The sequence below is a fragment of the Hippopotamus amphibius genome, chromosome 4, assembly GCF_030028045.1.
Source record: "Hippopotamus amphibius kiboko isolate mHipAmp2 chromosome 4, mHipAmp2.hap2, whole genome shotgun sequence".
Lineage (NCBI taxonomy): Eukaryota > Metazoa > Chordata > Mammalia > Artiodactyla > Hippopotamidae > Hippopotamus > Hippopotamus amphibius.
Window position 1 is genome coordinate 108,161,326 of NC_080189.1, and position 23,837 is coordinate 108,185,162.

The window sequence follows — 23,837 nt, forward strand, 5'->3', positions numbered from 1 at the left end:
CGTGTTATTGCAGGTTTACGTGTGTAGCTTCTGCCTTTGTAAGGAACAGGAGGAATGGTGGTTCAGGGGTTTCTGGGTGATTCCAGATGGTCATAGACTGTTTGCAGCTGCCTAGAATTTCCCATGACCCTGAGCTGTGCTTTTGTGCTTCCAAAAGCATCCTGATAAGAAATTCCATCTAGAGACCTTCTCTGGGCACGCCTGTTCACATCAGACTGATGTTTAGTTCTGGGTTCCCAGGATTCTCAAACTGCCCGTGATTCTTTTTGCCCAAAATACCCACGTTAAAAAAAAAAATTTCCAAATTATGCATGCCTAAGATCCGTTAAGAAAATTCACAGAACAATAGTGTTACCAGCTGTATTTAAACGGATGTTTGAAATTCGTGCCCCTAAGTTCCTCCAGGACAGAGTCCTAAGTGACAGCAATTATTTCCTTATTTGTAACTGACTCTCCGCACAGCTCCTGACACACAACAGGTGCGCGAAACTGGCAGAAATACAACCGTTTCTCATCTTGCAAAAGTTAATATTTTTGGAAAGTATTCACACAGCTCTTGTAGGAGCAAAAATTACATGTGTTTGACGGACTCTCTTACATAAAAAGGTGAGAAGTTACCAGGTGTGTTATATCATTCATTCCTTTCCATCCGGTCCTGCGCATGTTTCTCCTGAAGAAGTGGGCATGAAACCCCTTTGGGGGAAGCACGCGACACGGCCCCCGCTCGCAGAGCGAGTGGCTGCCTGAGGGTGTGATGGGGAAGGCGCCCCTTCACCCTTTCCAGAGAGATCTCACTCAGTCTTGCTGCTGCTGATGAGAAGCACTGTTACTATGCGCATTGGGAAAAAACTGTTTTCACGCCAACACGTGAGCCCCTCAGTTGTGACAACGCATTTTCCGTTTGCACTTTTTTTTCATTTATCCTCCCTGTGAGAATCTATCACATTGCTTCCAATGTCCACTGGGTGATTTCAGATTTTGAATGTGGCCTTTGGAGGAAAACGTGTAGCTGGAAGGAGGCAGGTGAGACCGTGGGCACCTGGGAGGAGGACACACCTGGGGAGGTCGCAGGTCACTCAGGTGCGGACAGAAGGCACGGTCAGCGCTGGCTTGTCTGTTCCACAGAAGCTTGAGCGGAACAGCACGGAGTCCCGGCGAAACACGCAGGGTCCTGCCCAGCACTCAGCCACCTACAGATCTGCCCCAGCTCTGGGCAGAATTAGGAAAGAGAGTCACCCAGGCCATGCTGGTCTCACACTGTTTGCAATTTGACCAGCAGGTAGCAGGGCACGGAGCTTGAGAAGGAACAGGGCACTCAGAAGTGACGGGTACAACACAGGCATGCACATCCCCCACGTGTGTAAATGTTCATGGTGTGACCATGCTGCAAGGTCTTCTTCAGTTTCTAGTAAGTTTTGAAGATCATTTTTTAAGGCCAAAAAAGCTCTTTTTTTGGCCAAAATTAAGCGTTTCAGATGAGGTTTTATGTGAAGAGACTGTAGGTCAACCGAAGCACCTTATATGCAGAAGTCTGTCCCACAGGGATGGACCAGAGTCCAATGTGCGCGCCTCAGCTGAACACCTCTGCAGGTGATGTTCTGGGCTCCGGATCCCGTGCGGACAAGGGGAGACAGGAGTCGCGCGCTTTGTCACTTTCAGGCTGGCCGTCATCGTGTTATATTTACTTGTCTCCATAAGAAAAGATCGAGACAGACAGCTGGGGATGCAGTGCACTATAAAAGATAAGTACTTTACAAGTTGCATCAGGGACACGTGCTTGGCTCGGTTTACAAAATGTTCTTCCTAGACACCTAAGCATTTACAAACCCGAGCTCTTTCTTTTGCATTAGGGGATCCACGTGATTTCAATTTAAAAATATTCCACTGCTTAAAAAAAAATATTTGACCCGACACGGCTGAGCCGTATGTGTGTAGGAAATTTAAGAGAAGAAAAGCTCTCCTTGGTCACCAAGAGTGGTGTGTGAAAAACATATGTATTCTAGTGAGAATTAGACAGATATAAAGCAGGAATGTCACACCCACAAATGTATGGGTGACGTAGCTGAGGAAAACGTAACAAAGGAGGGAAGGATGCCTGGAGGGGGTCTGTTAGTATCAGTGGGGTAATACTAACACTCAGTAATGTTTCATGAGTTATGGCCCATGAGCGTCTAAGTCGGGAGGCTTACGAGAGTGAAGTGGGCACTGTGTCCAATCAGCCCCACACTCAGGTGTGCACAGGAACCACCTAGGCACACCCAGGCACACCTGGGCACACCCAGGCACACCCGGACACACCTGGACACACCTGGACACGCGAGGACCCTCCTTAACAAACAGCTGCTGAAGGCATATTCTGAGAGCCGCGGACACAGCCATGGGAAGAGGAGGAGTGGCGAACAGCGGATCTACCCACCGCTCTCTTCCGGCTCATGTGCCTGGTCTCTTGGCAACACTTGCTCACCGTGGAGGCTTCCACGGCAAGGCTATTAGGAAGTTCAGGGCATCCATTACTTCCCTTAAACAAGTCTGCATGGAACACTACCCATTTGACCTTCCCCTTGATGTAGTGAAAGGGATTCCAAAAGCGGAACACCTTCGTGAAGCTTGGGAAGGAAAGCAACGAACGCGACTGAAAGAAAAACCAGTGCTCATCTGAATGAGAGGCGGGAAGACACTAACGAACAAACCGCAATTTCAGGCTGGAGTTTTCTGCCTTCTTCAGCCCGGAGGGGCCTCAGCTTCAAGGCTGACCGGTACAGGGGAACGGGTTCACTACCGTTCAACTTGGGTAAAGGCACTTAAAAAAATAAGGCAACCGAGAGAAGGAAATGCACCAAAATATTGCAAGAGGTGAAAGTGTACCGTGTGTTGTAAGACCAGACAGGTGTAATGTTGATGTAAAAGAATTCAGAAAGAACAAGAAGCGAAAACAAACTTTAAAAACATAAGCTCATCCTCAGAGCACTTCCTGAATTTGCCCGTGCGTTTCTATCTGGAAAGATTATACTGGTCCTGAGTGGCCTGGCTTTTCTGTTTCCACATCTGTGACATGGTGTGTGCACACAACTGCACCCACTCGCACACACACACACGCACACATGTGCAGACACTCAGATGAGGGACGACTTCTATTGCAGCTCAGTTGGGAGTCGAAAGACATTTTGGCAAGTAGGGAGTTTGATACATGGTTGGTACATCAGCGGGGACGTTCACAGAAGCCTGTTTAAGCCGCAGACACTGCCTGACCCGCGTAACCTGAGACCCCGGTATCATGTTGTTGAGATGCTGCATCCGTGTCAGACCTGCTCTGGGCCGGGAGGGGGGGCCCTTCCATCGGACACAACCTGTACTTTTATCTGCCCTCAGTTCCTCTCTTGACCCAGTTCAGGGTCTGGAGCCTCCGTCAGTGCCGCAAAACGACTGGGGAGGGCTCTGAAGACATCCGCTCAGGCCACTCTCCTCTCAAGGTCAGTGGCGTGAGGGCAGCCTCGCATTTTCACTGCTGAGGGTAAGGGATCCAGATTCATCCTCTCGTTATAAACACAATGTCAGCAAGAACTGGTGGTCTGTTTACAAAGGAATTTCACAAGTCCAGAAATCTACCTGTGTGTGTTAATGTAAAATGATTTTATGAATAAGGCGATGAACAGATGGGAAGAGCGATTTTAGTCTATCTGTGCCGGTGGAGCTGCATACACGCCCTTAATGCTAACACCCCTTTGTGACGCTGTGGGAACAGCCTGCTTACTTACGAGGGTCTCCATTATTTACCTGTTTTGTTTCAGAGTTGACACTTTCAGGATCAGTTGTCATATGCTGAGTTCAGATGTCCTATTTGAGTATTCTCTACCCAAATGTTTTCTGTAATCCACTTTTCATCCATTTACTCAGTGAATTTGAAACAGAACCTTTATGTTTACCTGTGGCTTCAAGGTGGTTTTGACTTTGTACAGAAAGCACAGACTGTGAGCTGGTTTAATCTAGGAAATTGGAACAGTAAACGTATCCCTTATGAATGAAAGTTTATGAAAAAATATCCTGTGTACAAACACATACAAGGTAGTTCAGGATATTCTCCTTTTAAATCCAGATGCACAGGAACCAAAAAGGGTATTTAAGTATGATGAGAGCATTTTAGAACATTCAGGTTTAGTTCCAGTGTTACACTGAGTGAAGAAGAGACTTCACTTTCACTGCAAAATAGTAACTAATTTCAGTGTCACTGTAAACTGTGCGCTCATCTAGATACACCATTTCTGTGTGTGTTGTGTAGGCAAGTGTTGTGTAGGCAAGGGTTGTGTGTATAGGGGTTGTGTAGGCGAGTGTTGTGTATGTAGGTGTTGTGTAGGCAGGGACTGTGTAGGCAAGGGTTGTGTGTGTAGGTGCTGTGTAGGCAGGGGTTGTGTGTATAGGGGTTGTGTAGGCAAGCGTTGCGTGTGTAGGTGTTGTGTAGGCAGGGACTGTGTAGGCAGGGGTAGTGTATGTACAGGACAGGCTTTCTATTTTTGTATTTGATTTTTAAAAAGAGGATTTAAAATTTCCTTACCTCTAATATTAATTCATTGTAGTTGAATATTTTTACCTTGTACAATTAATATTTATTTTGGAGCAAATGCGTATTATTTAGGTATCTGAAAACTGAAGATAAAAATGAAAAATGTCTGAGTTGGTTGAACCAACTCAGGGTTTCTTTAAGCTTCAAATCAGATATTTGTGTTACTGAGGCTACTTAAGCAGATGAAAGCACAGTTATTTATAAACGTGTGTGTGTGTATACGTGTGTGTATATATTTAGTTATATGCAAATACATCCCCACAAACACATGTTCACATACACACACATGCTCACACATGATGACATCATGAGCTGGCCTCACGCTGTCCAGCATCTTTGTGGAAACAGGAAGCGCGGAGCCCACGGGCGCCTCGAGCCACGCTCCACGCCGCCCTCCACGCCGCGGCATTGACGGGCACTCACCGCTGACACTCTCAGAGATGTCTGCACAGGGGTCCCCGAGTGGCAGTGAGCCCCTCTTTCCCAGAGACCATGTCACCTCACTCTCAAAGTCCCCTCCTTCCAGGGACCTGTGTGTTCAAGTCCACAGCAGGGCAGTGGGTCCTCACTAAGAGCATCTGACTGAAAACCACAGGATCTGGGTCCAATTCAGGTTTTCCATGATCCAGCTTTCGGAAGCAGCCACTCGTCTTGGAGTCTCACTCCCCTCCTCCAGAAACAGGATCTTCAGTTAACGTCCCAGTAAGAAAAGTTTAGGACGATTCTAGCCAGAAGGAGAGCCCTCCTCGGGGGGTGCGTGTGCGTGTGTGTGTCTGTGATCCTCCCACCACTTACACTGGGGGAAGGGAACCCTCCTCAGGACATCAGGACATCATGGTTCACGCTACCTGTAACTAGAAACAGAATCCTCACGGGGCAGGAAAGGAGGACACAAGAGGCTGAATACGTAAAATCCAAGTAGGTTCACAGCATGAGGTCAGATGGCAACACTCATGACAAAATAATGAAGAAAAAATGTTCTGGACATTATTTAATCACATCTAACATTAGTCCAATTCTACAAGTATTTCTCATCCACTAGAAATTTTATGGAGATGAAAATGGAACATGAATTTTCTGCTCCTTATTGAGGTGGAGATAATGTTTCTGGAAAGAGGGCACTGATAACCCAACAGTGTGCGCTGGTTTCAGGAAACGTCTCTAATGGTAAGAAGAACAGTGCTTTCTGCTGTTACAGGCTCAGTTCTGCCCCCCCACATTCACGTGAAGCCCCAACCCCCAGGACTCAGAATGTGACTGTGTATGGACATGGGTCTTTAACGAGGTGATTAAGGTCAAATGGGGTCCTTGGGGTCGGTCCTAATCCCATACGACTGATATCCTGATAAGGAGAGGAGGCAAGGACACAGACACACACGTGGGGATGACCACGTGAGGACACAGGGTGAGGCCTCAGGATGAACTGGCCCTGCCGACACCCTGAGCTCCCTCTCCAGCTCCAGGACGGGGAGAGAATAGATGTCTGTTGTGCTGTTTCTTACAGAAGCTCTAGCCGGTTAACATACTATCTAGACTTTTTTGTACAGTTAACCTAGACTAGTAAGTACAAAAAACCCCCTCTATTCTAAATTTTATCTTAAAAGTTCATTTACAGGTCCCCTAAATATGAGGATGTTTTGCTAATCACTGAATGCATGCATGTATATATGCAACATATATATGTATGTGAAATACATATTTACTAGGTTGAGTCAAAAATTATCCGCGCTCTGGTTATATTAAAACTTCTGTTGGCCGCACGGTCTTATCAGTGCTTTCTGTTCAGGGTGACTGTCTCCCCAGTCACTGCTATGCGGGTGTGAACGTGTTACATCTGTTCACCTGTAACTGCGGTGTGAGCAAACATGGATGCTCCACTTGTGATCTGCATGAAAGAAGAGCAGCGTGCTGTGATTCGTTTTTTGTGGTCTGACGGTGCACCTGGTGCCGTTATTTACTGAAGACTTTGTGCACAGTATGGAGAAAGTGTTTGGTCACGAAGAAGTGTGTATGAATGGATAGAGAGGTTCAGGGAAGGTCGCACAGTGTAGCCATCAAGAAGGAGCCGGATTCACTCCTGATGAAGACGTGAAGACAGCGGTGCATTCGTGGCTCTCAGCTCAGCCTAAAACGTTTTGTAATGAGGGAATATGAAAGCTGTTGACAGATGGACAAAGTGTATTGAAAAGCAAGGAGATTATGTTTAAAAATGATGTATTCGTCTTTTCTAAAAGTTAACTAAAATAAATTCTACAGCCAGAGTGCAGATAATTTTTGACTAACCCGCGTATATATCCAGCAATCTTATGGTTCAAATATTGTTCCTATTTTATAGATAAGAAAACGGTGCATGGAGCTATATGTAATGAGGTGGATAGACCTAGACTCTGTCATACAAAGTGAAGTAAGCCAGAAAGAGAAAAACAAATATTGTATGCTAACTCATATATACGGAATCTTAAAAAAAAATGGTACTGATGAACCCAGTGACATGGCAAGAATAAGGATGCAGATGCAGGGAATGGACTGGAGGACACGAGGTTGTGGGGGGGCGGTGGGGGGCGAAGGGGAAGCTGGGATGAAGTGAGAGAGTAGCATAGACATATTTATGCTACCAACTGTAAAATAGATAGCTAGTGGGAAGTTGCTGGATAACAAAGGGAGATCAGCTTGAAGATGGGTGATGCCTTAGAGGGCCAGGACAGGGAGGGTGGGAGGGAGTCGCGGGAGGGAGGGGATATGGGGATATATGTATAAATACAGATGATTCACTTTGGTGTACCTCAAAAGCTGGTACAAGAGTGTAAAGCAATTATATTCCAATAAAGAGCTTAAAAAAAAAAAAGAAAATGGTGCAGCAGAGAGAAATTTCTGGACTACAGCAGTGTAAGTGCTAAATAAATATTTGTGACTAATTTTTAGTTTTTATCTTCTGTGGGCCTCAGCACAACTGATTCCACGTGACTGATCAAGACAGTCTTGCTGGGGCAGAGTATCAACTAAATGAGTCTTTCAGGATGTGTCCTCCCTTGTGTTCTGCTAGCCTTTTGGGCGAAGCTAACATTCTGTAAAACAGATACATCCAGCCTCATGCGTGTTTAGCCCACAGACTCTGCCTGGGAAGTGGGCAAACTCGACACCCCCACTCCTGGACCCGGGAGTCCAAGGTTATCACATGGAGTGTCGCACACCAAGTCCCTATTTATGTTATTACAAATATATCCACACGGGATGTAGTAGTCAATCCACTGCATGCTTCCAATTTTATCAATTTGCATTTTTTATTGTTTCCCTGATGTTCAAGTTTGGAGACTTTCCTAAGTATCATTATAGATAAATATCAAGTCCTAACTAGTGCAGCCAGCACCTCTGTAGCCAAAGTGAGAGACCAAGTAAGTCATGCGCTAGAGAATTTATCTCCTCGTGCTGTACACACGGTACCTGCTTAATTAATGTATGTGAAACAGAGAGAGATGGATGGATGGATGGAGAGAGAGAGATCATTCCAAGATCACCTAATGGGTAAGAGATAAGAAAGACCGAGAAACATGCTATCTACACAGAAATAAGGGGCAGGTCCAACGGCTCGTCTTTTCCACGACGTATCCTGTGTCCACAGCACTGAGCGGCCGCGGTGGCGGGAACGCCTCCTACGGCTGCTAGGATGAGCCCTGCACCTGCTTTGCATCACCTCCAGGCAGAGAGACGCCAACCGCCCCACAGGTTAGACGCCTGGTTTACTCACGTTCTCAGGCTTGGTGCCAGGCTTTTGAAGCACACAGACACACACCACGTTGCCCTCAGCCACGAGGACAGAGTGGAATTTTGTGAAACGAGCAGCAGGATGGTGGCTGAGTTTGGGGGCAGTGCCTGGACGTGTCTCGAAGGAAGAGCCTGGGGGGGGGGGGCTGCAGGTAGGGTCTATTCAAGGACAGGTGTGCACCCACGAGGCTGGAGGCAGGGACACACAGGCTGAGAAAAACTCCTCAGGCTGAAGGGTGAGGGGGCACCAGTCTCACTGAGAAGCACCTTGGGAACGGGCCTGGGTCTGACGGTGGCCCCTCACGCCCCCCACACAGGTGCCCACGTGCATGCCCTTCGCTGGCGGGGCTGGTTTGGCCAGCGGCAGCCTGTGCCTGCCCAGCTTGCGGAGGGGCTGCGGACCGTCTCTTCCCGGGGACTGTGGGGCGACGGGGCCTTGCTGAGAGATGCTCTCTGGCGCCCGGAGCATCTTCCCGAGCTCTGTGCCTGCGGGGTCCCTGCCGCCCGGCACCGTGGCTGACACAGCGGGGCCACGTGAGCGTTTGTTGAGTGAATGCATTCGGATTTCCACAGCAGTGACTTAAAAGTAAGTCAGTCGTGCCCTCCATAAATTAACTCTGCAGCGACCATTTACTGATGGTGCACAATGAGAGAGCCTGTGAGCTGATTTCTGGGAACACACCGAGAACATCTGGCCCCCCGAGACGTGACCACGCACACAGACCAACACCCGCCCATCAAACCTGCAGACAGTTCCACAAAACAAGAACGGGGGAAGCCACATCCTTTCCGGTGGTCACCACCCCCACGGTGACAAGAATATCACCCCCACTCACACCCCACATGTGGTTGGTTCCCTGCTGTCAGCGGTCGCAGCTCATGTGATCTGCACCCAATAAAATCTTCCATCTTTCTATATTCTGGTTATTTCTTTAAACAACTCATTTCACAAAAATGAAATCAACTTTCTCAGTGGATTTTAACTGAGCAGCTATTATGTTTTGACACTGCAGAGGGGATAAAAATGCTTAAACCTACAGTTTATATTTTAATGCTTTAGTTTTTATACAGGAGGTTTCACCTGCAATGATAAAAGAAATGCAATAGAAATCCAATTTTGTAAAATAAATGCTACCATTGGGTATTGTAAACATTCCCACAGGACCTAATACTACCCTGGGGGTCACGGTGCTCTGTTTCCATCCCTCTGATTTTACATTTGTGTATCTGTTTCCCCAAGTCCAATATAAGCCCAGAGAGGAGGAGGACCCTGTCGACTCTTTTTCTTGCGTCTTTTTAGTTCCTGGCTCCTTGCCGAGCCCAGTGTAGGAACTGAGGAGACACAATTGCAACAGAATAAAAGGTATTCACACAGGCAAACTGCAAACAGAGTAGAACTGGATCTCACATCCCTTACTTTTCAATCAAGAGACCTCTCTGTTTTGGAAGATACAGAAAATAAATGCGGGAAGACGAGCTCTGCCCAGAGCACAGGAAGAAAGAGGTTTGTAGGTTACACTCTCTCTCTCCCCTCCCCTCTCCTTCTGTTACAGTCCCTTCACACCACCATGGTTTCTGTTTCTCTCATTTTATGATGTAACAGGATAGATTAATTTTTATTAGAGGCAAAGACAAAAGATTTATTTCACATCTTTGTAAAATTTAAAAAATGATGTCTTCGTCAAATTAATGTTTTCCTCAACACTAAAAAGCATGATCGTAAACCAAGTTCATTATTTTCACTGTCTCTTGTGGAGTTTGTGCTCTCAGAAGGTTCGTCAAGATTTTTTCTATACTTAATTTTTAAAATGTTCTTCTAAAAATGAGTGTATGTTAGACTTCTGCTGTTCCAGACAGCTGATGGAGAATCTTTTAATATTTCATTATTCATCATTTCAGTAGACGCTTACATGTATCTTGAGTCTGTCATCTGTGGATGCATATGTTAGTAATCTACAGAAAGTGCGACTTTTAATAACTTGAACTCTATTGATTATCTACATACAAAATCCCCCAATAAATTTGACTTCTCTAAAAAATACTGGACTAAAAAACTCAAGTGATAACAGTAAAATGATATGAACTCCACCTGTTTTAGATCTAAAATGAGAAACCTTATCATCCTAAATGCTTGAGAAGAAAATACCTCCCTGGATTTCAACCAGCCCTGAGCAGACCCCCGTCTGCAGCTCTGAGAAGTGCGGGTGCAGTGACACATGTGCTGCCACCGAAGCCACTGTCCAGGGGACCGTTTGCTCTCAGTTCAAGGGCTGTCGAAGTGACTGTGCTCCCCGTCCCACTGTCTCAGGGTTGTTTTTAAAGCTACTATTTATCCTAGGGACACAGCAATGATTTTTATTCCAAATTTACTTCTTTAGAAAGAAAATTAGCAGCATGGACTCATTTGAATTAAAAAAAATTTCTCCTTGAACCATATGTTCTGAATTAAAAAGTCACTTTCTGTTAGAACTCTGTTAGAATCCGGATGCTGCTTTACACACTTTCATCCACGGTGATGAACACTGAGAGTGGAAACACAAATAAAATGTCTTTATGTCTGTGGTACAGTAGGCCTTCCATGTTTTTATTCACCTGAGGGATAGTAAAAGGTATTACTTTTTTTTATATTGTTTTGCTCAACATCCAAATTTATAAAAAATCTTCTTTTAAAATTGTACACGACAGGCAGTGTCTGAGCTTGGGCACCCTTTATGTTCCGGCCCGGGCACCGTCTCTGGAAAGAGAGTGTGTTTCCTTTAAGGACGCAGACTCCACAGCCATGAGCCAAGTGCAGAAGGAGCATCTGCTCCGGACAGGGATGAGTGAGCACAGCCAGACATGGGGGGAGAGGAGGTCAGAATCTATTTTGCTGACGTTTCTGTCACGTTTATTAAATTGGACTTTTCCAAAAGCAATTAAACTTTTAGGAAAGACTGCATTAATTTTAAAGAGAGGGCATCTGTGTACTTCCAATGGATTTAGACGGATAAACTTGGTTTTTAATCAGTTATTGGTGTCCTAGGTGCATGCTGTGAGCTATGTTACCATGATTCCCAAGTCCAGCTTCGAGAGGCTGAACCGCCCCACTTTTTGTTTGATTTTGACGGAGAAAGGATTTCACTTGGGCTCCAGTTTCAGAGAACTGGGTCCTCCTCTGTCCTATTTTCATGCCATATTTGAGAAATCACGTAAGACGTTACACAATGATGAGGCGGACCTTCCGTCTATCGGCCGTAGGAAACAAGAATTAGAGATTTCATCTCAAATAAATGGAGCAGCAAAGATTAATTAAATCTGTAAAAGTCTCCAAAGCACACCCTGGTTGAGGTATTTAAAGCAACACTTTCTATTACGTATGATCACCTGGAAGCCCTGAGCTACTATTTGGGTGTTAAGCATCACGTCTGTACAGTAGAGACTCCAGGAGGAAGGTTCACTAACATATTCTCAGCAATATTAGCTGCATGTATCATCTGAATGGTGAAACAGCAGCAGAAAGAAGGCTCCACCTCTTTCGTGAGAAAGTTTTCTGTGGGCACCACTATAAAAGCGTTTGGTGGGATGGACGTCACCAGATTTTCGCTGAAATGAACAGGTAATTACACTGGAAATAACTGTCCTGTTCCACCTTCTGTCCACACCCCAGCTTCTCTCCCCTGTCGTGGGAGGCTTTGATGGCTGCTGGTGTGGACGTGAGCTGGAAATTCTTAGCTCGAGAGCAGCCCCCGTGACTGTTCACGTTGGGGCTGCGTTAGCAGGTACACAAGCAGGACTGCTCTGTCCGCCTTCTCTGCATCAAAGCAGCCCCACAAAGCCACCTCCAGTCCTGTGATTTTAAGGGAACACAGCTTAAAAAAAGCTTTAAAAATTTCATCTCTTAGGGATTCAAAAAAATGATCTTAAAATCTGAGTCACCTGAGCACTTACATGTCTCTTCCATCCTAAATGCTGCTCTTTACCGTTATAAATGTCCCATTTATTGGACACTATGTCCTAATCAAGCATAAAATGCCCTCTTTAGTATGAATATAAAATTTATATTATCTTCTTGCTATTTTTTGAGGTTTGAAAATTTTTTTAACATTAACTTGATGATTTTCTTACTTTAAAACACATGATAGTGAAATCTGTATGTGTGTATGTGTTTTATGACACAAAAGGGACACTTACTAGTCACTTTCTTACCAGAAAACAGATACCAGTTGTATTCATTCCCCATCCATGAAATAATAAAATGAAATTATCTCGCTGCTCTTCAGACGTGATACCTGTGCCTGTAATAAAAGATGACTAAAAATCCACAGTGTGTGGAGAGAACGTGGGCACTCCGATTAACTCTTTCTTTTCAAATATTTATCATTCTTCAGAAAAAAATCAGCTGTCTTTGCAAGTGGCCAAGTTTACTTTGGGGAAAATGACTGAGATCTTGTTGCCATTTCTTGGATACGGTTCCTGGGGAAGTGGATTCCCTCACACATCTGCGGATGGAGGTTTAGGGCTCTCAGAGCTGCCTTCGCTGTGATGTTGCTTAAACAAAGTCAGAAAATCAGAGGCAATAGCCCCCCGTCCCCCATTCCTTTTACATAAAATAAACAAGAAAATAAAATTTTAATCACCCAAGAGGGAAGCTTGGAACCAAGGCAGTCACAGACGCAAGCACGAGAGTCCAGGGTTTAAATTTCTCAGTGTGCCCTCCCCCTTCTGATTCCTGAAGTCCCACAGGAGGATCAGATTCACGCCTGGATCAAGAATTGAGCAGAGGGCTCCCCTCTTTTTGAACGGAATGTCCCTCTCTTTGATAGTGACACATTCTTAAGGGAATTATAATATACGAATAGCGAGGGAGAAACAATTCTCTCTGCATAACCCAGTATTTCACAGCAGGTGTTTCTGTATTTCAGTGCAGAAGAACCATTTACCTGAAGAGACAGGGGTTAATTTGGCTTCCCTGTTTGCAGAGCCCCGACAACATGAAGCGGTCCTGGCGGTGCTCAGGCAGCGCGTGGCTGTGTGGCTTTTTCTCGTGATGTATAAGCTCGTGGATATGCTAACATTCAACAGCCTGGATATTTTGTGAAGGACATCGTGCTTGCCCTATTTCACTTGGCATTCACCTTTCTTTCTTTTTTCAGTTTAGAAATGGCCAAAATAAGTGCTTTTAAAATCTTGCTGATTGTGAAAATTTATCCTTTTGGAAATCTTGTTTACTAGTAATTAAGAGCTCCATTCACCATGCGACACTTAGAGGTAATATTTTTAAATCATAAAGAGCAGAGCAGTATAATTATTTTTAGTTTTATGAGTTGTTCAAAACTGTCCATATTACAAGAACAGTGGCTTTCATTTTCTAGCATTTTAGAAAAAGAAGCAGGCAGACATAAAAATGCTCAAATGTTTCAGCTGTCTTCACGGTGCATGGACGTATACACACACAACTACAACACCTATGCTTTTAAAATTGGACGCCGAATGCTCTCAGAGCGTGAGTTGTCTCTCCATGCCTCAAGAAAAGGAAAATGCAATTTCCTTATTCTGCATTTCCTTACATAATGCTCTTCTGGGACAGCACTTCTGCAATAACTAAATCACCACTCTTTAGCTACGGATACATGAATCTCATATTTTTATTCCAAATTCAAGTTCACTCATCATATCTAATGCCCTCGAAGCAATCTCAAATTACTGCTATTACACGGGTCACTAGAAACCAGAGGTACGAACACAAATTTTTAAAAGAGAAAGGAAGAAAGAGCCCTTACATAATTAGAGGATGGCGAACGGTTTCATCAATTCAATTTTATCACTAAATCCAGCCCTTGCTCCGGAGCTGTGGGCGAGCGAGGCAAGCGGCGTGCACGGACGTGCGGCTGTGAGGCAGGAGTCAGTCCCCAGCCGGCCAGGAGGAGACCCCCCGGCTGCCCTGCCGCTGCAGGGGGCTCAGAGCTGCAGGCCTCCCCACCTTCCTCCTCGGCCCATCTTTCTATTTCATCAGCGTCTCACGGAGTTCCATTTCACCACAAGCCTGCGACGGCCCTCCGTCTGCTCCTCTTGCCAACTTTTTATCTGCATTTCCCCACCTTCAGCAACCGGCGGCTCCTGCCTCCTCGGGATTCACCAGCTTACTTCTGCAGAGCTCTACCCCTGCACTGGCTTCCAAAATTCACCCTCAATTTTCTAAAACCGTGTAACTGATTCCCCCTGAACAATACGTGAAATTCAAGCACTCATTTCAAATGCCTCAAAAGAGACAGGTGGTGTGTTGACGCCGACTTCAACGGGACCCGACTAACCGCGTGGTTGTTTCCGCAGCATTTACCGTAGTTCCCCAAGTTCCCTCCCTTTCTCCGTTTTAATGGTTGACGTTCTTCTCTTAAAACCCCATCTTTCTGTTTAGCTCCTGGAACCAACTGAATTTGTATCGGTTCCCAATCTATTTCCTAATATGTTTGTATTGAAAGAGCAATCTTTTTTTATTTCCAGAAATTTCAATCATATTATACATTGTGTATACTCATGGGCCAAGTATTAAAAACATTTTATTTACAAAACGCATTTCATGCCACTACACAGCTTCGTTTTGGAAAACTACTCTCACCAAGGAAAGATCAAGGGATACAAAAGAGACTACATATACTATTTTAATAATTAAAAATATACCTATGAAATTCCTCAGGCATATTACCGGAGGGATCCAATGGTTCAGAGATTAACTGATAAAAATTTAAGTGATTTATCTTTGCATGCTACACTGTCTTGACGATACTGCCTCCTGTGCTACCTGCTTGAGCTGGCACTAATTTAAGAAAACTTCAACCTTTGCCTTTATTATTTAGGGTTAAAATACATATCTTTTACAATATTCACACATTCAGTTCTTTTGTAACACAGGCACACGTTACTCTAATACAACCACGTAAAAGATGTGGCTGTGTGCAACCCCCCACAGAATTTTACCCACAACTGCAAAGCAGAGCACAGCTTCTTAGAACTCTCCAGAGAAAGGAGCTACATGGGTATTCTGTGGGGCAGGCAGCAGGCAAGTCTCCCAAACCACACGTGCTGCCAGGATGCTCTGAAAGTCTCTGCATGAAATAGAAGCAGAATAAACTGACGGGTCTCATATGTCACAGGGTGGGTGAACACTCCTGAATTGCATGTATAAAAATTAGATGGTAACCCTGTCCTTTTCACAGCTTTTTTCTAACTGCCTGTTTTTCTTCCCATAAAAAAGTTAAAATTTGACATTTCTTGTGTGTAAAGAAAATGCAAAATATTCATGAATATTTTCCAAGATAAAGTCCCAGCTAAAAAATAACACACAGAGAAAAATGCAAAAATGGTCATCACTGTGTCCTAATAACCAACAGGAGGATTGGTGGGTGGGGAGGTTTGCTCAGTATCTTTTCAAAAGTTTATCCGAGAAACAAATGCAGGTCTTGGCTAGTCATATTGTGTGACTACGTTTTACTTTTGTTTTTACTTTTTTGGACTTTTAATGATATAAACTACTTTCTGTTTGGTATGGTGACTAAAAATACTTTCTACAGGAAAAAATTTCATTTCTGAGACTCTGGATCATATTTAGTAATAATGGGAGTATTGTATCAGTTCCATACTTACACTGTAGCTACAGAGTTTTTATTTCAGAGCCCATAGATTATTTTGACAATAAAAAGCATAATAAAGAAATCATAGCAAAGCCACTTTTAGAAAATACATATAGAAAGCCGATAGCATTTTGGCTGACAGCTCCGGGAAACTAAAAGTTATGATGTAGCTTATTCTTTAGAATAGGGCGAAATACACTTATCCTGGGCAAAAAAGTGAAAACTTATTTTAATTTATTCGCATATGAAAAGAACTCCTTCTCTGTGCTCCCCATCAGTGGCTTTAGTTAGTACTCAGTAGAGCCTTACCAAAATTCCTTAACAGCCAGCCACACACACGTGGGTTTTAAACTGTGACAAATGTAGAGTTTTATTATTAGATAAGCTTAAAAGCTGAGGCTATTCTATTCAATTACTGTTGTTAAGATTCATGAATATTAGAACATAATTCAAATTCACCCTTGTCCTGAAAAAAGAGGGAAAAACATCTGTAATAACTAGGGATTATATACAAACTGATCTATTCCCAGGAAAATGCAAATAAAGATTTAAAGTGCTCTGTAATTGCTGTTGTCTTTTCATTTGTCCACATACACTCACATGGTAACTTTTCCCTGAAAAGTGAACACTTAGTGGTCTGATTTGACTATTCGACCACGACCAGCTGTCGGCAGACGGCCAGAAGAGATTGCACCCCATGGATAAATTTACGCGTAACAGGAACTAATGCACACATCCCGATTACCCTTCCCCACTTCAGTTTGTGGGTATAAAAATTAAGATGCCTGGTATATTCAAAATAAAGCATATAAATATTTCGTATAAAATTTTATTTTGAATTGTCATAGTTGAGTTTATAGCCAATGAAGTCCTCTTCAGATTTCTTGTTTTCCTTTCTGAAACTGAATGCCTTGTAAGCTACGTCTGACATTTAAAGCTACAAAAAAATGAATATGGAGAAAGGCACGAATGTTCACCAGCTTGTATTTCTTTCTATAGGTTCTGCTTCATTATAAAATATTATTCGACCCTTTTCAATTTTTAATATTTAAATATACTAAATAAAAATACTGGAAAACATGAACATGAAGTACACAAGACAATGTTTCTTTTATCTCTTTTAAAAGTTATATTCATTATAAAATCTGTGATTTTTTTCAATGTCATTGTCACTTTTTGCTAGCGTTATTTTTGGAAGACATTAACAGATCTGATTCCAAGTGAAATTTTCAGGTAACAAAGTGGCTAGCTGGCATTCACTTTAGCAGCTCAAGAGTTAAACTAGAATTACAGAATCACCCCCTCTGACACCAAAAGCTCTGAAACCTTCCTGGGAAGTTGTCACCTTGCTCCCTGCCACCCTGACCTGCACTCTTAATTATGACTGTGTGCTATTGGCATCCACGCCTTCAAAGCGTCTGGCTAATTTCTGTTACTGGAAGAAGTTGGGAAGGACGTGGGGACCGTTTGAGAGCAGTTAGGAAAAGATGGGGCAGAAACTTATCTTAGGCCACGGCAAAGATGAAGATGCCCGGGGGAGGGTTCACGACCTCCACCACATCTAATTCTGCATCCTCCACGAGAGAAACCGGAAAGTCTGCTACATTCTAGTTGTGTCTTTTCAACTCTTCTCTACGGCTCTTTGGTCACTTAAAAATACATCGATACATTTAAAATAATGAGAACTGAACTTTCTCCTGCAGACTCACGATAAGCAGGAGCTGTTGACAAGTTCCTCTCTGGAAAAGAGCGGCGGCCCTGGAAGACCCCGTCCAACCTCTCGGGGAACTGACAGCGGCCTCCTGGGCGGAGCAGCGGCCGGCTGTGCCCCAGCCCTGAGGAGCCCTGGGTCGCCGAGGGGACAGACTAACTTCAGGTGGCTCCCCTCCAAGCACATCGGTAACCAGACACAGACATGACAGTGTGTCAGGAGCAACCCATCATCGGCTGCTTTTTCTCCTTTTCTGGTTTGCCGTTTTTCTCACCTCTAACGAGCCGTAATGCCTGTTTCTCTTTTCGTGTATTAATTTCTGCTCTCCCCCCCCCCCCCCACCCCAGGTGAGCCCTGTTCTCTCTGCAGGTCCCTGTGTTTACAAAACAACGGGTACCACTCTAAATAGGAACTGTCAGCCAACATGGGAGGCTGTTGCCAGGGTTTTGCCCACTCCTTCCTCCAAGACAATTTGGATGGAAAAGCTGACATGAGCTCCCGTCCCTCGTTTTTAGGGATGCTGGCGTAAGCGAGTGTTGCCTTTGGCACCCGAGCTAATGCTGCCTCTGCGAGGGTCAGAGGCAGTGCCGGCGCCCAGCGGCCAGGGAGGGCGAGTCCAGGGAGGCCCCGGCCTCCGCCCCCCTCCTCCACCTTTTGCTGAGCCCCCTGCTCCCTTCGCCACCCTCTCTGGGCTTACGGAAGGCCCGGCGTCTACCAAGGGCTCTGAACTCCAGAGCCAGGCTGTGTGCTTTGTGCCGACCGACACGCCAGCAGCACTCTGAGCGGAGCTGCTGGAAACAGGCAAAGCCCACAGCCGGGGGGGAGGCGGCGCAGCAAGCGGGCGCCTTACCTTTCCGCTTGGACCTCCTCCTCCTCCTCCGCTTGGACTTGCATTTGAGTTGACTGCTTAGCCCTCCGGACGCTCTGCTGGTCCCCAAGACAGAGGCCATGGCTGGGACCCGGGAAGTGGAACAGGGCAGGAACCCTTTCTGAAGCAATTTCACCTTTCCTGCTCTTGTCGCCGCCGCCGCCGCCGCCGCCGCCGCGGGTAAATGCTTCTGCAAATCAGGGAGCGGGTTCACTTTTGAGGACGGAGCACTCACGCGCTCTCCGCCCGCCCTCTTCCCTAATTGTTCTCTGTCACTTGTTTCCAGCTGGGCTGGGAGCCGCGGTCGCTCGGAGCGGCACCAAAGCGCTCCAGGGCCGAGGCTCGCGAAGGGGCGCCGGCCCCGTCCCCCTCCCGCCCCGCAGCCTCTCTGGATCTGGGCTCCGAACGCAAGCTCCGACTTTGGCACCTCTGCTAGTTGTTTCGCACCAGCCACTTTGAAGCCAATCACGCAGGGAGCTTGTCTATTTGCTGCTGCAAAGTCTAATTAGACCCAATCACAACTGTCTGCTGGCTCTGACATCAGCACCGCCAGCCCTGTGCGCGCCCTGTCAGCTTGCAAACTCGGCTCCCCGTCTGGACGGATGGAGCTGCCCAGGACCCGTGCAACGCGGAGGAGACCGCGCAGCAGGGAGGGAACAGGCAGGCGGAGCAGCTTCTCCGGGAGCAGCCCGAGGGGCAGCTTGCAGAGGAATCTACCCCGATCCAGGCTTCCTGCTCAGACCACAGGACAGGGCGTTACGCTCTGCGCGCACAGAAACATGCAGGGACTGTCTCCATCCAAACATTTTTTAACTAGTTAATCCATTATGATGCTCGTGCGTCAAGGGGGAAATATCGCTCTAAGAAATACCGAGCCCTGACTTCCTCAGAAAGGTGCTAAGATTTGCGAGTTCCCAGGAGACAGCCTCTTAGGGGTATTCATTTTTCAGAACCTGCATGTTTGTGTTTGCTTGTTTGTTTTGCTTTTTCCTTTATATCCCTTGGCCGTTCCCACTGCAAAAGAGAAATACTGCATAAAAACCGAGGTGTTCAGATCTGAGTCTGATTTTTAGGGCGAGGGATTTCAATAGGTTGCTCTATTTAGGGAACAATGAAATGAAAGGCACAGAGGGCTTTTATCTGATAGTTTTATTGCCAAAGGTAACGTTCGGAAGAAAGAAAGTCATATTTACGAGGAGGTAGACTAGAAATTGAACTAGTTTTGAACAGGTTTTTCAGGGTTATCCTATTTTTTTCAAGATTATACTGATGGAAGCTTAAAAATCTAACGTGAAGTATAGGAAGGAAAACAGCCTAGCCATCATCACTGCGTTCTGCATTTAAATCACATAAGCTATTAATTGTGATAGTGACGGTTTGGAAAAAATTAACAGAACGATGTGAAAACAGCACACAAATATTTCCCTTTCCGGCTTTACATACACCAGTTTCAAACTCCTTATGGACTTAGAAATTTCCAGATAATTTTCTTTCTGTGAGGAACAATGCTCCCTCTAGGGAACGCGGGAAGCACCGGGTGTTGGGATGTGTTGCTATGTGGGGAGCTGCTGGATCCTGGTTCTGTTCTCACTAAGGAGAAGGAGGGGAGGGCGTCTGAGTTCACATCCTAACCCCACTGCTCTGACTTTGGGCAAGAGATGCAACCTGTGCCTCGGTTTCCTCATCTGTGAAACGGGGGTAATCACAGAGCTGCCTCACAGGTGCGTTCATGCTTGAGAATCAGGATAAGCAGAGACTGGCGCCTACTCCTCGCTTTATGATTATTTAGTAAATCAATCGGGTAAAAAACTTTTGAGAATGAGTGCATCCTTCCAGGTTGGCCTCAGAAAGCAGGCCTTGTGTATTTCCCATTTAGGATTGAGCTGTCTGGCTCATCTCAGGCTGATACACGCAGTCACACCAGGGCCCCTCTGTGTGCCGGGCTCAGGCATCTCCTCCCACTGACAGCACAGCTCAGCGCTGCTGCTCAGTCCTAGAGAATGCTGGAAAGTGCACTGCCTGCCTATTTACTCTCTATAGCATAAAAGATATTTGAGAGCATCAACTGTATCCAGAAACGCAGTCATAGGACTCCCCTCGTGGAACCTCTGAGCGTCCGCAGTCCACCTGCACTAACCCAAAGTGTCCCTAGGTAGGATGTTGCCGAAAACCAGTCTTTGAGTTCAGAGGCCAAGGGAAGATGCTTTGCAGAGACATACGGACAGAGGCACCTTCCCGCCTGTCTGCACTGATCAGGCCCCCGCATCCCATCATTAAAGATGCTGCCTACAGGGCTCGGATGCACGACCCCCTTTGTGGGAGAGTGGGTGCAGTTGTTGGAGAATCCAGCTTCCAACCTCGGGGGGCGTTGAGGCAACAAAATGGAAACCTGGATTTCAACACTTAGTTTAGATCCTGATTTGAAAGCTGGTCAAAATCAAAATCTTGGATAATCTTTACCTTTCTTAAAGATCCTCCAATTTGGTTATTTTGAGGGTATACTTTATTTTTAAAAAAATTTTTAAAAAATAGATTTATTTATTTATTGGCTGCATTGGGTCTTTGTTGCTGCGTGCAGGGTTTCTCTAGTTGTGGCAAGCGGGGGCTACTCTTTGTTGCGGTGCGTGGGCTTCTCAATGTGGTGGCTTCTCTTGTGGAGCACGGGCTCTAGGCGTGCAGGCTTCAGTAGTTGTGGCTCGTGGGCTCTAGAGTGCAGGCTCAGTAGTTGTGGTGCATAAGCTTAGCTGCTCCGTGGCATGTGGGATCTTCCCGGACCAGGGCTCGAACCCATATCCCCTGCATTGGCAGGCAGATTCTTAACCACTGCGCCACCAGGGAAGTCCCTTGGGGGTATAATTTATGCAAATGTTATTTTTGCATAGATGGGTGCTATTTTCTGTTTTTCATTTATTTTGCATAAGATCACACATAGTAGGTAAGGCAGGATACACTCAGGCCGGCAGCAGCAGTGAAGTCGTATCTTCTTCGAGGAAAGGCTTCTGGACACAAGGCTTGGGACCACACACATTTGGACGCAGGTAGGCAGGACGTGATCCGTGCTCACAGTCTCCTGATGAGCCTTTCTGCCTTGTGTCTGTTTCTAGATCACTTCAGCACAGCTTGGCAGCTTAAAACGCTGCGCAGAAGTTGGAAGAGGACCAGGCGCCCACATCGCCTTGCTGCCCATCAGGTGATGTGGCTGGTGTGTGTCTTCAGCCCGTCTGAGCCAGAACAAAGAGCTGGAGTGGGGATTCCAGCAGGCGAGGGGCTGCCCAGGAAGTCACATGCAACCCGTGTACCTGTCGGGGGTCGGGGGAGGTGGGCAAGGACAGAGGGAGGGCTGGGCCAGCCTGGTAGGATGCCGTGTCCTCATGCTGACACGCCCGCGAAGGTGTGGCTTCGGTAGAGGCTGGATGGGGTCCCCCTGGGCTGTCCCCAGCGCCTCAGGGTTCCCATCGTGTGTCTCATCAGGACTGTGACTGCACAGCTACTCTGGGCAGCGGTTTTGTTCGTCCCTCGAAGGTCTCTCCCTCCTCAGGCCCTAAGAGCTGTGAGGGACCCCTGTGCCAGGTCCGTGGTTCGCGCCCATGTGGGGGGCACGGAGTCGGCACAGATCACATCCGTCACTTGTTCAAGACACATCATTGAGTTTATGCCAAATCTGGTTTGATTTTTGCAAATCCTCCTTTCACCCACAAGGGAGCTGAGGCTCAGAGAATTCGGGACGTTTGCCGAAGTCCCCAAGGTTAGGAGGAGGCTCACGGTGGCATCACTCCAGCTGTGATTTTTGCCACTTGGCTCTGCTCTTTTTTATACTAGAGCTGGAGACAGTAGTTTTGTGAACGTGTGCAAGCCTTCTTTGAGAGTGCTGAAGAGATGTTAAATAGTGACTCTGTGCTCCAGTGAGCGTGTGTGTGCGTGTGTGTGTGTGTGTGTGTGTGTGTGTGTGCGCGCGCGTGTGGTTTGTAAGTATGTAAAATACAGAGGCAGCTCTCTCTACACCCGTATCTTTCCATCAGCTTCTGGACACTTCTTTCTAGACGGGCATCCGGATGCAGACGTGCGTGCACGTGAGGCGCTGACGGCAGGGCACGCCCCTTGGTACTGCGTACGGCGCAGGGACCCGTGAGCGACTGATCGCTCTCCTTCCCAGAACAAACCGGGGGTGGGGCCACGGAAGACCTTTGCATCCTTGTGTCCCTCTGAGGTCACGGAGGCTCAGAGCGTGGCAGAGTCTCGGCCAGCGTTGCGCTGCCAGGCAGAGGTAGAAGCAGGGCAGGACGGCTAGAACGTTCCCACGTATCCAGGGAAGAACACACTCACATGGAGATCTGACCCCCCGTTTCTGCAGGAGAGGAACCCGAGGCCTGCACCAGGAGCAGGGTCACAGCAACTGCACCTTCTCACCAGAAGGCCAGTCTTCTCTACCCTCCCGTGCGCCTCCTCTACACCCTGGGACCCAGCATCTGTGGTTGACACCAATTAGGGAGAGCATGACTTCTCTCTCTAATTCATCGCAACACCTGCATTTCTAGTCCATTAAAAGTATAGTTAACTTGGTTTCTTACAGGTTTCCAGAAACAAATAACTCCCGCAGAAACGAACGGGAATTATTTAGAATCCAAAATTTCGTTAATCTGTCCTCGCCCATCAGACAATTTCCACCAGGTGGAAAATAGCAGGACAAAGCGTTCCGTGGAGGTATTTATGTTTGCTGACTCACAACCTCATCACTTGCGACACGAAATGGTTACTTTCCACAAACAGAGAAATATCACAAGAGGGCTTTTTCACTCTTTCATCTTCAGCCATTGTTTTTCCATTTAAATAGCTCACATCAAAGAACTTGGGCATGAGACCTAGAAGTGTTAGGAAGGAACCCATCGGGAGGAGGCCTGCTCCTTCTCCTCATCCAAGGTCCAGACGCAGCTCGGCAAGGAGGGGAGGGCGGGGAGACCCGGGCACAGAGGAGAGTTCCGAACGCGAGGGCGCTCTTCATACAGCGCTGCTCCCGGGATGGTCTCTTTGTTCCTGTCCTCTCCTGGGCAGGCCTGCCGTTTGAGCGGATCTGCAAAGACTCTCTCGGAGTTCCGCGTGCTGCCGACTGCTTCTTAGTTCTGTATGAGCTCCTGGGTCAAATAGTTTTGGGGTACAGAGTTTTCTCTCTTGGTCGATATCACAGATTTCAACTTACCAAAGTATATCTTCCAGCTAAAACTTACTTGAGTTCTATATTAATGTTTAAAGGAACACTAACTTGGAAAATACCGGTAAAGAGAAAAAAAGATCCTAAACTTGCTACCACTGGACCAGACTTCACCTTCTACTCAC

At 46.3% G+C, this 23,837-nt stretch overlaps 1 protein-coding gene across 1 annotated transcript in view; it reads right to left on the reverse strand.

Moving 5' to 3' along the window:
• ADARB2 (adenosine deaminase RNA specific B2 (inactive)) overlaps positions 1–18,699 on the reverse strand; it is a 336,404-nt gene extending 317,705 nt beyond the window's left edge. Inside the window, exon 1 of the mRNA XM_057732894.1 lies at positions 18,489–18,699. Coding sequence (XP_057588877.1) covers positions 18,489–18,588 — 100 coding nt within the window. The 5' untranslated portion in view covers positions 18,589–18,699. The remainder of the gene's footprint in view (positions 1–18,488) is intronic.
• Between the last annotated feature and the right edge of the window lie 5,138 nt (positions 18,700–23,837).